The sequence below is a fragment of the Perca fluviatilis genome, chromosome 21 (assembly GCF_010015445.1).
Source record: "Perca fluviatilis chromosome 21, GENO_Pfluv_1.0, whole genome shotgun sequence".
NCBI classification, from domain to species: Eukaryota; Metazoa; Chordata; class Actinopteri; order Perciformes; family Percidae; genus Perca; species Perca fluviatilis.
This window is the reverse complement of record NC_053132.1, coordinates 25,848,739-25,865,706: the sequence shown is the minus strand read 5'-3', so window position 1 is coordinate 25,865,706 and position 16,968 is coordinate 25,848,739. Positions and strand designations below refer to the sequence as shown.

The following is a 16,968-nucleotide window of genomic DNA, read 5'->3' as shown; positions in this document are numbered from 1 at the left end:
TATTTGACCCAGGGGTGTCAAACTCAACTTCACTAAGGGCCACACTGGAAAAAAAAGAATCACATCAAGGGCCAGACATGTTTAGTTTATTGATAGGCTTTTATTTAATCAAAAAAGTTAAATATATTTGACTGTATTATTGCATGTGTCATATAGTCTTCTCACTTACAGTTTGGTCAACATAAAGTCCTAAAGAAGTCAGGAAAAAGTTCCTCAGCCATCATAGAAAGGAAGCGCCCAAAACATCGGAAAAAGTGACAAAAATGTTGGAAAAAGTGTCAGAAAAAACGTCAGAAAGAAATTACAAAAATTTCGTCAAAAGTGACAAAAATGTTGGAAAAAGTGGTAAAAATGTCAGAAAAAATTACAAAAATTTCGGCAAAAGTGACAAAAATGTTAGAAAAAGTGGTAAAAATGTCAGAAAAAAATACAAAAATTTCAGCAAAAGTGACAAAAACGTAGAATTTTTTTTTTTTTAATGTCGGCAAAAGTGACAAAAACGTCAGAAAAAGTGACAAAAACTAGGTGAGCCAAAATGTATTGTGAACCTAAATTGATATGCGGGCCGGATCATAATCTGCGAAGGGCCGGATTTGGCCCGTGGGCCTTGAGTTTGACACGTGATTAGACGTTCATTTGGCTGACTCAATAGGTAATTCTAGAATAACAAAATACTGTACTTAAGTACAATTTTGAGGTACTTGTGCTATACTTCAGTATTCCAATTATATACTACTTTATTATAATTCAGCACATGTAAGAGTGAAATATTGCACTTTTTACTCATTTATTTGACATATGTAGTTACAAGTTACTGTGCATATTAAAATACCTAGCAATATATGTAGGCTAATATAATTTTCAGATGCTTTATATAATTGTTAGCACTAACTCCTCTTTGACCAGTTATACAATGACAAACTACACATTACACAATATACACAATATTACAACAGTATATGAAATGCATGTAGTTATGCATAATGGTTACTTTTACTTGAAAATACTCCAAGCACATTTAGCTGCTAAAACATTTACTTAAGCCTGTTGTGTCTGTTTCATGTTAGGTAATTCTGTGTTCTGGCCCAAAATGACCGCCCCATTATAGCTGATTAAATCCACAATAATAGCTATATTATCACCTAATGTTGTGTAACATCTTTTTATGAACTTAAGTTCTTGTTAACATTAAGTTTTGAACTTCTATTTGCTATCTATGGCCTGTAGGCATCATACAACTCGTTTTTGAGTAACAAAAGTATAATGTATGGATTATTTTCACTATAACAAATACTCATGAAACAGATATTTATCAAAGACTACCTTGTCTCAAAGTTTAACATTTTTAAACCATTTAATAAATAACATCTGTTGTGTTCCTTGTTAAATTTTTGATTTTATTATTTAATATATTATTTTTAATATACGTCTGAACACATTAAAGAACAACAACAATAATAATAGTATTCCTACCAAAAACAAAAACATTAAAATGTTCACAATCTGTCAAGCACTGGTTGTCACATTTTGTGTGTACTCATGCACATATTGGACAATTCATGATGGTTGTTGCATGTGCCTTGCAAATAAATGCACTCCAATTATGGGACATAATCCTTGATTTGACATCTCTTGCATCTCTTGCGCCTCTTCCTTTTGTCTCTTCTGTCTCTGGTGGCCGTAGATCTTGCCTGGCCCTTGGATATCTCTCACCAATCCAGCAGAGGATGGTGTTTGAGGAAGGTGTTGGTGCTTTTGAATGAGGGGTGCCACCATGGCTTTCCCCAACTCTTCTACGAATAGTCTACTCATGAAGAATTTTCCCTGCTTCCAGCCTGGATTAACCTCCATCCACACCACTAACACATTGTAGGAGTAGTAGAGTACCTACATCACAAGTAACATACGTAATTTATCCAGGTTGTCAACTGACCCGTTGTTCCTGTTGTAATCCAGGATAGCTTGTTCCTACTTTTCTCTGCTTCTCTTCATAATCGTCAGATTCATCTACCTACCCTTATAGAGTTGGCTCAGGTTTGCCTTGGACCAGCTCTTAGTTATACTGTTATAGTTTTAGACTGCCGGGCGACTTCCTTTGACACATTGAGCTCCTCTCTCTTTCCATTTGTGTGCATTCATGTCCCAGGAATGCTTGTTACTTAGCTCTGGGGAGCTTATTCCCCTTGAAATCCTTATGTTTTCTAGCCACACTAATATCTCACCCATGTATTTCTAATGACTGGTCATTTCTGACCTGGAACCCCACAGGTGCACAAAAGTTAAATAAAATCACCCAAAATGTAATAGAAATTATACATTGTGTGTGTGTTCAGGTGGCCTGTGAGGAGTCAAGAAAATTTATGACAATCAGATTAATGAACTACATTTTTTAAGGAGAAAACTTATTAAATAAAAGGATTATTTTTAATTGTTTCTTATTTGTGTCTTTTATATAGCCTACTTGTATACTGTTCTGTATACCTTGAACCATTCTGACCATAAATACTCACAGATAAAGACAGACTTTCTGCTCCTTTTGGGTGTTCATGCAAAGAAATGCCAAAACTAAGCAACATGGAATAACATTTTACAGATGAACAATATTTTTGTTACCAACCTATTACAGTATGCCTATATGGTAAAGCGTTGAATATAATATCACAAAACGTAACGTTAATCCTTGTTTTAAGCTAACATAAAGTTCAGTGACTGCCCTTTTAATTAATTATTTAGCTTGTTTCAGGTAAAGTATTTTTCATTTATGCAATTAGTAGCCTAATCGAAAATGTTTGTCATGTGTGTTATTGCAGCAGCTGAACTGCAGTTCCTCCAAAAAGAGAGTCAATCCCAAAACCGCAAAAAACTGTTACTATCTACACAAGATTAGGTATTTTGGTATGAAAACTTGCATCTTTAATTTATCCAAGTGTCATGAATCATAAATACATTGACATGTCTGACATTTGTAGCAAAGCAAACTGTTTGAAATCGGTTGGAAATTATTATTATTATTATTATTAACAATAGGCTAAATTGTGAATAGACCGCCTGCCTCGACAGACATAGGATATACATACATTAGAAGGGGGTGCTGATCCAAGGGCAAGTTCCACAAAGCGTACCTCCTATGGAGCCATTTTGATGCTATCAAACCATCACCCGCCATTGATTTGATAGCATCTATTGACTGCCATTCATTTTGGCGTCATTTTGGCGTCACTTTGACAGCGAATAACTTTACATCTGAAGCGTTTAAAGACTCTATTTGTCCATTGTTTAGTTCTAAAGAAACACGCCAATGTATAAAAGGCTACAAACTTTGTTTCTCACGTTATGGCTCCGTAGTAGACGTTTTTGTAAAAATAGGCTAACGATTGTGTCATAACCACGCAACTTACTGTCGCATAGTAGAGGAATTACCGTACAGTAGGCCTACAGGAGAAGCTTGCAGGCAGTTTCGACTTACATTAGCTGTTTAAGTTTAATTACTAATGTTAACTAGCATTTTAGTTAGCAATAATTAGCCTGTGCCTATGTTATCTCCTTACATATACCTATGTTCTCCGTCTCTGCAAGATTGGGATTGATTGAGATTTCTCTTGGCACAGCTACCAGAAGACTTGCAACTTTCAGACAGGTTGCTCACGTCACATTTACTTTGTCTCTCTCAGTTGGAGGCTGCGTAACGCTCAGCGCTCACCTGAAAAGTGCTTCTAATATCCTTCACTGGTCTCCGTCCAGAGCAACGGAATCTGTTGGTCCATTCTTATATACTGTCTATGGTCCAGAGCAATGGGATATATTGGTCCATTTCGTTTACTGTCTATGGGCTGATCCGTCCCAATATGGCAGCCGCGTACACGTATTTGGCCAATGAGGTATCTACGTCTATGGGCGGCGACAGTGAGCAGTCATCGCGAGACTCCGTAGAATTTCAGGAGCTTGTGTGCTCTCTGCTCTGCTCCCCTTCGCTCCGTTGGAAAAGAAGAAAATAGACCTATTGCTGCTAACCAGGCTAGTTATGGAACCAATCCTAAATACCACTTTTGCCCTCTGTGACTGACCAAGAGGTTCTTTGCAAGAGGTGCAGCGTCTCTACCTGGGAAAAAAACACGAATCATTTGGATTTTCGGACTGGCTCTTTTTTAAAGTTAAGTTAAAGACGCGTTTCAGGATTTCATTATCTAGCCTATCTGCGAGTCAGCTAACTGGGCTAACCATAGCAAAGGAGCAGTGGATGAACTTCGCATGGAATGACTGCTGGGACTGGGAGTAAAGGCTGCTGTCTGCATGCAAGCTTTCTTTTTGGGTTGGGTCACCGTCATTCACATGGGAATCTGTAACTTGTTACTTAATGGACACTATCTCCTCGGAGCTTGAATGTGATAGCTGTGTGCAAATGTTGTTTTTGTGGCGTACGCCATTACGTTATTGATTTGGAAACCCGCTGCCAAGCTAACAGGATATTAGCCACCTTTCTCAATACTCCGCTTTGTGGTTGCAGGCCATGGATTGAAAAGCATTCATCACTGACTGAGTGATGAAAAGGCTGGCTTGATGGCAGGTCATTATTTATTGGGAAGCAGCGATTGGATACAACTAAACAGCCAAAAGCGTTTGATTTGAACCTTGTCAACGAATAACTCAATTTCTGTCTGGTCTTTGTACTTGAAAATGCATCGGAGTGCTGGAGCTTTTTCGAAGTTGGGATAGAAGGGACGCACAAGAAAACAGCGGGATAACGCCACTTTTGATCAAATCCTCCAGAGAAATTACTCTAGAGAGTTTAAAAAGAGGTAAACTATAATGTCTGCCGCAAAAGAAAACCCCTGTAGGAAATTCCAGGCTAACTTCTTCAACAAAAGTAAATGTCAGAACTGCTTCAAACCACGAGAGTTGCATCTATTAACGGACCAGGACCTGACCCAGGTAAGCAATGCATGTTACGAACAATATTATTAACATTTATAACTTTTATATTCCCTAGTGTCTTTAATAATTTAAAGCCCCCATATCTGTTTGGTGGTAAAATCAATCTTAAAGTACTTGATAGGCAACAATGTCATTACAGCTATGATGTAGAGAAAGTTAGGGTGTTTGTTTTGGCTGAAGCACAAGACCTAGCTAGCTATAGGTTTCTTCACTTCGTTCTTATGCCTGTCTCCATTTGACTGAACCAGAGTGGTGAAAGTAAATTCCTGTAGATTGCTTTTTGCTACAATAGCTACATATGCCTGCCAATTTGTTCTCTGGGATTCATTGTGTAACCCTCGGCTGTTGTTTATCTGCAGTTGTTTGTTTTTAGTGTGTACCCCAGGCAGACTAGTGACCACTTTGTGAAAGCTAATGGGGATCTGATTGAAGAACAAAGATTAGTGGAAGCTCCATTCAGCTGTTAAGATCATATTATAAGCATGTTTTTTGGAGTCCCTGTTTCTCTCTCAGATCATTAGTTTAGTCTCTGTTGTATTCTGTAATTGTTTCCAGACATAAGGCCCAGATGGGCCCTTAAACGCGACTTAAGAGCCAAACAGCAACGTCAGCATCCTTTTTTCCTCTGCTAGTGTGTGGGGGCACCCACTTGCTTTCTTTTTCAAAAGTGTGTTGCTTGCTACATTGAGTTCATTGCAGGTTAACCCTTCATACTCTTGTGTTAGGATAGGTGGTTTATGGTTACATCACTTCCTCTAATCTCCCTGTGACCTGGCCTTCAGAATCAGAAAAGAATTTTTTGCCACAGTAGTTACCCTACATGGAATTTGCCTTGGGGATTGATACATATATACACAAACAAACAGATTAAACATGAATAAGAATAAACAATCAATACAGAAACATAAACAAATATATACAAAATATCTGTTTAGGTAGTTTAAGCGTTGTGTGCATTGGCAGTCCAATCCGCAGCCTGTATGATGACACCTGGAACCAGAGAGGCTTATTGCCCTGGCTGTCGAAATTGAAGTCATCAGTCCTTGCTCATCAGTGTTGTCGCAGTCGCCCATAGGCTTTTGGTCTCTAGTCTGGGGTGAACTTCAGCTCACTCGGTAAAGTGTGCGCCCCATGTAGGCTGAGTCCATAGCAGTGGCCCGGATTCGAATCCAACCTGCGACCCTTTGCTGCATGCCAACCCCACTCTTTCCCACCTTTCCTATCAGTCAATATTAATATAATAAAGAAAAAAGCTCCCAAAATGAATCTTAAAAAAAATTTCTCCAGTCTGTCAGCTATCCAAACAGTTAGTGGAGAGCTCAGTTGCATAAGGAGCTTTGTAAGGATTCTGTCTGGACAGTCCTCGAACCAGTAAGGGCTACACAGCAGGCAATTACTGGCCTAAAACTATTATTATTATGTAACGCCACATAAACAGTATTAAACTTCTGAACCTTGTTGAAAAGGCTCAATGTAAGGGTTAGTCTTTGTAAAATGTTGTCACTGTTCAGAAACCCATACATGCTAACTTAGAGGAGATACACTCAACCCAATGAAAAGAAAGCTCCTGTAAAGCTGTGTAATGCTGTTAAAACACCATGAATAGATGATCTTGTTAAGTAAATCTGAGCCCAAAATTAAATGCAAGTTATTCAGAACTTAAAGGGAGCTGGAGCTTGAGAATGCAGCTTTGAAACAGATAGCTCATGTGGAAAAGTTATGGGGCAGGGAAAATGTGAATGTTGGATGACTGTATTGTCTATGAACAATTTCTTTGTTCAAAACTGCTAGAATAAAAGGTAGGCTGGGAGTAGGTTTGGTGTCGTTAGGATTTAAAAAATTCAGATTCAGACTCTCTGCCCACTTCAGAGTTGACTAATTTGTGTTGTCGGATCTGGGCCCAGGTTCTGGATGTGAAAGTCCCCTTACTGCATTATATTCCATTTTGTTTTGAATTGTTACCTGCCACCAGAATTTTGTTGACATCCTTGGCACCCCTATGTATTAAATCGAGAATCCATTTTGAATCGGGAGTTGATTTTTTTTGAAGTGAATCGTGATTCACACCCTTATTAGTTAGGGTGTGGGTTTCCCCCTATGGAAATCGGTTAGAGTGGAGACTGTCAGACTGACTATATTAAAAAAATGTAATTAAAACCTTAATATATAAGTCTGCAATAGTGCACTGTTCTCTACAGCCTTGCAATTCAGTGTGTTTTTGTAAAATATAATTTCCAATTCAGTGCAAACACAGTGTTGTTGTTGTTTTTGTTATTATTATTATTATTATTATTATTATTATTATTTTAATAACAGTTAACGACATTGTTACAACACAATTATGTTCAATTTTAGAATCTATCAGATATCCAAACCTTTAAATAAAATAAAATAAATAAAAATGTGTATAATATTTCATGTTACTTTTATCCTATTTCCTTTCAGTCGTGAGCTTGTATATTTATTTACTATACTACTTTTGATGATAAAAAGCATAATGAGTCACTAGTACATTTGGGCATAGAAAGTGATTATATTGCAACTAATCTGATCATGTTTGCTTGTTCACACACTGTGGTTGTACAGCTTACCTGTGCCTTCCACACTGACAGCAGCTGTCCATTGCAAACTACTGGTTTTGCTACTGACACTAAATCACATTTAAAAAAATCGTCATACTTCTCAGTACAAATCTCCCATTTTTTTCAAAGCTTTCTGATCAAGTCAAGTACGTTTCATTAGTGTGAATCGTCTGTCATCATTGATTATCTCAGGGCATATTCCATATAGAGCAGGTCTACCACATACTCTTCATTAATATTAATTGTAGTTCTTATAATATTCACTCAATGAGCAATCCTATCTGTCCGCTCTGGATTTAGGAGCTCATGGCTGCTGCTTGGCTCTTAACTGTTAGTAGCAGCAAACTGGACTAGTGGCTGCTGCTGAGGAGCTAAAAAAAAAAAGTTTGATTCATAAACATGAACGGTGCTTTGCAGGCAACGTTGTATTAATTCTTTGCACAGCCGCTAGCATCCTGCACTGCTCCTAACTAGCTTAGCTTACCCGTCGCATCGTCTTCATTCGGCCTTGACTCTAGCTGGTTTAAATGAAAAAGTTGCTCAGTCTTCAGTGGGCGCGTCACTATCTAGAGCTTCTCGCCTTTTCAACCCCGCCTTTGCGCTTTCTATTATCCATTTTTATAGCTTCTGTTGGCTCGCATGTCGCGGTCGCATTCAAACAAGCACCACTGACTGAAGTGTACGAGGTGATGGTTTTTTGAGCAAGGTGTCGTCGGAGTCAAAACACGGCATGTCATAATAACCAGACTGCACTCTGTAGTGGGCTGCATGATAGAGAACCGTGGGCTGCAAGAATAAATAATAAAAAGTGTGGGCAGGCAGCCTAGGGACAGCATCAATGATATATTATATGTTTTCAACCCAGTACAATGAACTATGAACCATGAACTATTTGAGAAAAGTGATCACGGTTTCCGGGAGATGTGGTTGAAGGCAGGACAGTGATGAAGGATGCAGGCAGTCTAGGTTTACATGGGAGAGACTGTGAAATACAGGCAAGGATGTAATGGAACTTGGAGTGGGAGCAGGAGACACAAGGAGAGAAAGGAAGTGTGGGGTTGGGAAATCAGAGTAGAGTTTCCCAGCGGCTGCTGCTCAAGATCCCACCATGTGAGGTTATAAGGATACACAGGGGAGTCAAACTTTACAAAGCCTATAGCTTTAACACAAACCAAATGTTCCAGTGCAGTTACTGACTGCAATCTGTTCTCAGTTGTTTTGCAATACATAAGCCCTATAATCGCAGAGAAAACACTGACATGTAAACATGTCAAAAGCCTTAATGTTGTTGTACAGATTTCATGATTTATCCACATTAATTTGGATGTGTGAAAAGAAGAAAGCAGTACACCTAAAGATTCAAAGGGTGGTGGTGCATATGATTTGAAATTAGACATCTTCTGCCAAATTACCAGACTGATTTTGATTTATGTGGGTCACAACATGCAACTTACTGTTTTTCATGCCTTTTTATAGGCACATCCATACAGGTTCAAACAAGGCACGTATATCTTTATGTCAGGCATGCAGTGACATGGAGCAGTAACAGGGCCAGTATTAGAATAGTAGACTAATAATCGGATCCTTCCAGCAGCATAGTTTGTGGACGAGGTGGGGGAGTGAGTGTTTCTATGAGAGCTGCATGCTAATGGCTAACACTTAAAGCAGAGTGGCTGTCATCGCTAATGGAGAGGAAACGGCTGCAGTTTTTAAGGAGCCTACCTGCTGCCCAATGGGAGTAGGCTCTATGGTTTCGTGTCTTTTGAACTTTTCTGCCTCGGTTAAACTGATGAAGTTTGTAGTCGAACAACTCCAGAAGGTGAATCGTGTATGTAGATTAATTTAGTTTAGAGTATGCAACTAGTAGGGGTGCAACGAATCACAAAACTCACGGATCGGATCATGGTTTTGAGTCACAGATTGGATCAATTTTCGGATCAGCACAAAAAAGGGGGGAATTTAAATGATTTATTTAAAAAAGAAATAACAATAACTACTAACAATAACTTATTTCACCAGTAAATTGTTGGTAATGACAAAAATAGATGAGAAAAGGGTATTTTATAATAACTTTGAGGTTTACCAGTTTCAAGTTAACGCAGCATTTAGTCTCGTCTGTGTTGTTTTTCCGACAACATCAGTGACCGATGACCATAGTGCTTTGTCTAAGCTGCACACCGTTGTATGTACCGGTGTTGGAATCTTCTACAGTGAAATACAGTCGCACATTACACCGTTTAGCTGTTTTAGCCGTATTTAATCCAAGCTACTAGCTAACGGTAGGCTAACGTTACCTGCTGTCAAGTATAACTTTAGTGTTATCTAGCGTGACATGCACCGACCACGGATTAACTATGGTCCGTTACACCACTAGCAACTAGTCAGTCAATCAGTGTTTGTCATACTGGCCTCATCTGATGTCGGTAAACAGGAAAGTAAGGACCTTAAGCATGTCATCATCAAACAAGGCCAAAAAGGCTCACTAACTGGTTGTGTGTGTCAAAATGCGCCATGAGAATAGAAGCAATATCTGCACCTCAAACGTCTTTCCTCTCTCTCTCATATTTACCTAAGCTCTCTCCCTCCTATCCCCCTCAGTTATAATGATTACCTAAATTGCTTTTTTTCTCTCCCCCCTTCTCTCGTTTACAGGCTAAACCTATTTATGGTGGATGGCTATGCTTGGCCCCTGAGGGAACTGACTTTGACAATCCTATGCAGAGATCCCGGGTAAGAGCATGCATTATAGGCCTGTGTGTGTGTTCACTAAATGGGTGTACACAGAAATATGCTGATACCTCCCCTTAATTAACAGAAATGTACTGTAGTAGGAATACTAGTCCATAGCACCATTCACTGTCCCTATAGCCCTTCTGAAATAATGAAAAGTGAGGCTAAACACTAATGCTTAAATGTTTTTGGTCTGTTGAGAAAGAGCAATGTGTCTGCATTTTTGTGGCTTAAAACCACCTCCTAAGGTTCAAAATCAGGATTTTCTCATTGCATGTATTTCTCCTGACAGAAATGGCAACGGCGATTCTTTGTGCTGTATGAACATGGCTGTCTGCGCTTCGCACTGGATGAATCGGTAAGTAAGGCATCTTGTCCACTGTTCAGACTTCCTCCTCTACTTTCATGCTGCTGCTGCTACTACTACTAGTACTACTACTACAACTGAATGCATACTACTGAAACCAATGCCTTTTTTTGGTTCATAGTTAGAACATAGGCTGCTGGTCGGTACTCTTTATGGTTTGTTAATGATGCTTGTTATGCCCTCACATTCCCAATTTAAGCCATCTCTCATAGTGTTTTAGCTTCAACAATTTTTTTGTGTGAGATCATTTCATAAAAAAACTGTCTGAGATGCAGGATGGAAAGAGTATCACTCAAGGTAGGTGTCTCATCTGCGGTGTATAGCGTGTTCTTAGGTCTGCCTAGGAATATGATAAGGATACTGCAAGCTTAGCTAAGTAGGGGTTTTCTAAAAGAGCTAAACAAGTGCTGCAGAACAATCATTTCACATATAATATGCAAAATATGTTGGTAAAACGCATTTTGAATCTGATAGCACCATCATAGCCATATGTTTTAAAGAGATTACTCAATAAGCATTGTGTAGTGAAAAAGGTCTGAGAACCACAGAGGTAAGGGCTAGGAAGTCACCTCTTGGTGCCCACGGTAAGCCTGTTTTTTATGGTGGTAGTGACACGGGTAGGGTTGGGTACTGAACCCTGTACTTTTACCGGTACTGACTGAATCACATCGGTATTACGGAGTATTGGTTCACGTAAAATCAAACGGTGCCAAATTTCATTACCTGAGAGTAATGGTCCGTTCTTTTTGTCTTGTAATCGCGACTAGTAGCTCGAGTGTGACGTCACATCCATGTCGAAAAACGAATAACCGCGGGTTGTTGCGTTCTTTTTGTAACACAATACTACGAGTCGGAGAAAAGATGGATTTCTGTAACATTTTTAGTAACATTTAGGATTCTATTCACCCAGTTATTGACATATTACACAAATATATTTCACAGTTTGATACATGAAAATTACGTTTTGATTAACGTTAACGTTAGGCTACTGCTCTGCTTTCTGCTCAAGACTCGACTTAAAGCCATTTTTGTCATATAGCAACCGAGCGTCTCTAGCCAATTTCAGCTGCACAAGCTACAAAATAACTAATCAGGCGGTATTTAACTCCTAATAAGACTGTAGCGACATGTATACTGCGACCTATAGGTAGCAGTATACAGTGCTATGTGTACGACTTCTTCATTTGGTTACAACAACGACAAAAGTGCTTAAAATTGTAGAAAACCACAATGTTTACTACGTGTGATGCACGACATAGCCATCTTTGAAAGTGAACTTGGGGTCCTCTGAGTTCAGACGACTTGACGAGTCGTATATATAGGCGTGGCGTTCTTTTTGCAACTTCCGGTTCGTAACTCCGGAAAACGACTCGTAGATCGACTTCGGTGGACAAAAAGAACGCACCATAAGTGCAAGCTTATCTGTCCTCTCTGCATATTGACAGAGAGCAGAGGTACGGCACACACACACCCGCACACGCAGAGGTGCGGACGGAGCCAACTACGTTGGCGCTGCAGTTTTGTTGAAGTCACAGTGAGTCATGGCGATGCCGATAAAGCAGTTTCAAGTATGCTTACAGTTTTTCAAAAGTTCACGCAGACACCTTTCACTGTGATATGATATTAGTGGCAAGCCGAAAGCAGTCACGGTGCTGTTGACATTACACTTCCTCTGAGAGAGCAGGCACAATGGTGGTTTCTGTGCCCTGGGGACTGACTGACAGGCTGAGGTTGCAAGGCAACTTTATTTCTACAGCACCTTTCAGCAACAAGATAGTTCAAAGTGCTTTACATGAAACATTAAAGAGCAATTAAAAACAGGCTAAAATATAATAATATACAAATACAAGAATAAAAGTTGTAAAAAATTAATAATTATTCAATTTAATAGGTTGTAGGAACGGGTTTGGGAGGACAGAGGGAGGGGTTTTATTTTTGTTTAATTTCTGTCTGTGTAAAATATTCTAAATAAATAACCTAATGTTCTAAGTAAATAGGTAAATAGGTTTGGAAATATTTGAGGTACCGGTATCGGGACTAGTATTGGTTAAAAAGAAAAAGAGAAAAAAAAGAACCCCAGTAATAATATAACATCGGTACCTACCAGACAGAATAGCAACGTGGATTTCGGTGTCTCATTTTGGTGCCACTTAAATGCCTGCGCTGCTCTCTGATGCTCCGAAACACACGTTGGAGGCAACAGAAGCATCGCTGCATGTCACGATAGTTAACACTAATGTTGCAGCAGGTAAAGTTAATGTTAGCCTACCATTAGCTAGTAGTTGGATTAAACACTGTTAAAATGCTGACAGCTAAACGGTGTAAAAGTGTGATTGTATTCCAACACCAGGAGGTAAAAAAGTCTGCAGTTAAAGGCACAAACTAGCACTATGGTCACTGCTGTTGTCGGAAAAACAACAGACGGGACTAATGGGTGCGTTTACTTGAAACTGGTAAACCTCTAGGTGCATTCAAAGTTATTGTAAAATACGATGAGCTGACTTTGTAATAGCCAGACATGCCTCTGTGTATTAGCCATTTTGAATCACATTTGGTAATTCTCTTTGTGTTGTCAGTGATGACAATGGAAGGAAACTTAGTTGTGTTTGTGTGTGTTTCCACTGTTGAATGTGTTTTCAGTGACACCCAGGCTGGTGTGCAGTTGTGTTTTCCTCTCATTGTAACAGTGATTCCAATACCGTCTGCCTGATTGTCCTTTGGTCTTTTCATGTGCTCCACAAGGCAGGAAAACTGGGTCAAATGCTTTGTGCTCTGGACCCTGAGGATAGGAACTCTCCAAAACCTCTGAGCTGATAAGAAAACATTAATAGTCTTGATCTCATCAAGCTCCTCATTGTTTACCTAATGGCTCGAGCCACCAGTGGAGGGAGATATTATTAGTTTGAGGTCAGGTTTGAGGTTTACATTCATATAACCCATTCCTCTTATGTGGAGTGGAGAGGTTTACAGGAACCACACCCACCCACTCTTTGACTTAAACGTTGTTTGATCACTGTATCTCCACGTTATAGCTGTTTATCAACAGACCTCTTATACCAAGGAGGTTCATACCGTGCGGTACGAGCAGAAAAATATTTTGTCATTTTCGGCCCTCTATTGAAGCTGGGGGAGGCAGTTTATCTTTCTAAGCTAGACTTTAGTAAATCTAGCCGTCACATGTGACTTTGGCACCGCCTGCTGCTGCCATATGAACGAGAGAGGTAAAAAAACGCTGCAGTTGAGCAGGTAGTTTAACCTTCTGCTAACCGTAGCCAAAGGCTCACAGCTGCTGCTAATTGTGCCCGATCTAAGCTTTACTCCCATGCATGTGCGATTATCAACATAGTGACACGGAATGTGTTCCCAGTAGTAGCCCAACGGTACGTTAGTCCGTTGATTTGGTTTACCGTCATCATGAGTGACCCAATCGATTACAGACTGTTACATTAGACACTTTGCAACTTGCCTTATGATTTCATATGTTGCATATGTCAGTGTACGAGCTTTTATCTGCTAATGTTAGCTGCCGACCGTTACCTTGAAACCATCCAGCAAATAGACGGTACCGTAGGGTGATTTAACGTCACTGCTCATTTTACACACAGTTTAACAACAAAACTAAATGCTGAGTGAACATTACTAGCTAGCTACGGTTTTAATGTTGGTTTTAAACGGTATGCACCTCCACTAACCTGGAAAAAGGTTTTAAAACAGTAACATTAATACAGCGTGTCGGAGGAATACAGCGTTCTCCTACAACGGGAGTCAGAGGCAGAGGGACTGTCACAGCAGCGTTAGCTAACATTAGCTTCTTGTCTCATCTGGGGTCTGATAAACAGTAAATTCATCAAAGTCAGTGTGCCCAACAATATTTTCCAATAAACTGTAGCTGTCAAATTTCACGGGCCCTGCGTGAGTGCGGATTTCATGTCGCGGCTTTCGTTGCTGTTTGTCACGCCATGACTTCGTGAGTGATGGCGTCCTGTCACTGTTCCAGTTGCTCTGCTCACCCTAGGGGGAGAGAAAGCGAATGACAGTTCGCTTGAGTTCAGTAGAGCAGACTGCTCTACGACTTTATAACTTTTCATAAACAGCCGAAGGAACGGTGGTGCGTGGTTTACATAGCGGAAACCCTGTTGTGCGTCTGCCCTATTTTTGATACTGTAGCGCTGGAAATTTTACCGTGGTGCACCGCCACTATGTTATCAACATAGAGGAAACACTGGTTACCTTTTTTAATTTTTATTTTCTATGTAGATGCACTCCCCTACAAAATCACCCCAGTATTCGAGAATGATTTATTATTTCCAAATAGAGCTATTTATGGAATCTTGTAAAAATTAGTCTTTTTTTCATATTGCAATATATATCGCATGAAAAAAAATATCGCCAAAATATCGTGCAGGCCTATTATGAATGCAATAACAATCCAGCTACGGTCCCGCTACAGACCGTCAAGAAAAATAGGTTCAGAGCAATTATTAAAACACTGGATTTAAGGTGGCTTGCCTAACCGGAATACTTCCACCAAACTAGATAAACTAGAGCTGGGCAATATATCAATATTATATCGATATCGTGATATGAGACTAAATATTGTCTTGGATTTTGGATATCGTGATTTGACATAAGTGTTGTCTTTTCCTGTTTTTAAAGGCTGCATTACAGTAAGGTGATGTACTTTTCTGAACTTACCAGACTGTTCTAGCTGTTCTATTATTTGCCTTTTCCCCACTTAGACATTATGTCCACATTACTGACGATTATTTATTTACTTTAAGTGTGAAGATATTTTGTTAGAGCACCAATTGTCAACCCTAGAATATCGCCGCAATATTGATATCAAGGTATTTGGTCAAGAATATCGTGATCTCTGATTTTCTCTGTATTGCCCAGCCCTACTACTAACGTTATTCAAACAATACCAAAGCAAGCTGATAGCGGAGCTACGTCCAGTCGCCCACTTTTCTACAACAGCATAATGTTACTTTTGGTTTATACAGCAATCTTACAACTATTTTGTTTTGAAAAGGAAGCAATGTAAAAGTTGTTGGTATTTGCATTTATTTAATTTAAGTTTTTAATTAAAATTTTCCTACTTTGCAGTTTGCACAATAAAATAGTTTAATTTCTGTAACGGTTTCATGCATTCCCCTTCATGTAACGTTATTGTATAATGTTGTGGAGCCAAGCAAACCCTTTTTAGTGATCAGAGCTTTTAGTAAACATGATGACATTTTTTTAAAATATATTTTATGTACTGACAGAAGAATAAGCCATTATAAACCTATATACAGGCCCAGTCGAGCAAAAGAAAGAATATACCTTGAAACCGCCAGAATCTTAAAAAATGTCATACCGTCCAGCGCTAGTTTTCTAAGCTAAACGATAAAGAGGGAATGTTTTCTACCGACTGAAGTGAGTCATCCAGAGGAGGTTTGCCAGCAGTTAAACTACTGCATGTAAGGCAGTACACAGAAAATCTGCGGACTTTTAGCTTTGGTTGACAAGGTGCTACCGAACGCTAAACAAGACATTTTTAGACGACCAAAATGTTCCAATTAACTTTGATGAAGAGAAACCACACACTATGTTATGTGTTTCCCTATAACTATACAACAGGAATCCACGCCAGGCCAGAGAAATCTGTTTTTAATGCCAAAAAAATACGGCAAATATATATTGTTTTCCTTTTATTCATTTAGCATTGCACTGCCGTGAAGCCATGAACAAGACAACTATCTGTGGTTACGTCCCGTCTGTAACAGCAGGACAGTCGAGTGAGTTATCTAACTTAAACTGCGAAAGTCAGTTGAACAGGTGCAGTAAAGATAACTGTACCCTAATGGTTATAAACAAACTCAGTAATGAGCAAACGTGCTGACGGATTCTGTGTTGTGTATTTAGCTGAGCTGGACCAGAGAATATTCGGTTAACACCGATGTTTTCTGAAAAGGATGTAATGTAGCGTTTTATGTGGAGTGAGCACTGCACCAAACTTTGTTTACATTTTTTTTTTAAAAAGCCCTTTAAATGTTGCATTGCTGGTAAGGAAATAACGGGTGTAGCAGGCTAATTCATGCTGATGTGAGTGGAAGAAAAAAAAAAAAAGTAAACGTAATCAAGGTAATATGTTCAATTAATCGTGATTTAAATTTTAGGTCATATCGTCTAGCCCTATGACATTGTCTGCTATTTTTCACCTAGTAGACAGCAGGGTGCTATTTGAAGCAGTGGAGTCTTAAAGCAAAACTATTTTCACCACGGCAAAAGGAAAGATGCTCTCCCATCTAAAGCAGCATTCCTCCTTCAATGCCCTTATTTGGTGAACTGCAGTGAGCTCGCAGCCCCAGGACC

General features: G+C 39.3%; 1 protein-coding gene across 4 annotated transcripts in view; it reads left to right on the top strand.

Annotated features, from left to right (window-relative positions):
• Positions 1-3,918: 3,918 nt before the first annotated feature.
• LOC120550927 (myosin phosphatase Rho interacting protein) overlaps positions 3,919-16,968 on the top strand; it is a 54,979-nt gene continuing 41,929 nt past the window's right edge. For 2 of the 4 annotated variants that reach the window (XM_039787904.1, XM_039787905.1), the window contains exons 1-3: positions 3,919-4,929; positions 10,167-10,244; positions 10,537-10,602. In XM_039787904.1, the coding sequence (XP_039643838.1) occupies positions 4,807-4,929; positions 10,167-10,244; positions 10,537-10,602 (267 nt within the window). In that variant the 5' untranslated portion in view covers positions 3,919-4,806. The remainder of the gene's footprint in view (positions 4,930-10,166; positions 10,245-10,536; positions 10,603-16,968) is intronic. The other 2 variants (XM_039787907.1, XM_039787906.1) reach the window with 1 other exon arrangement.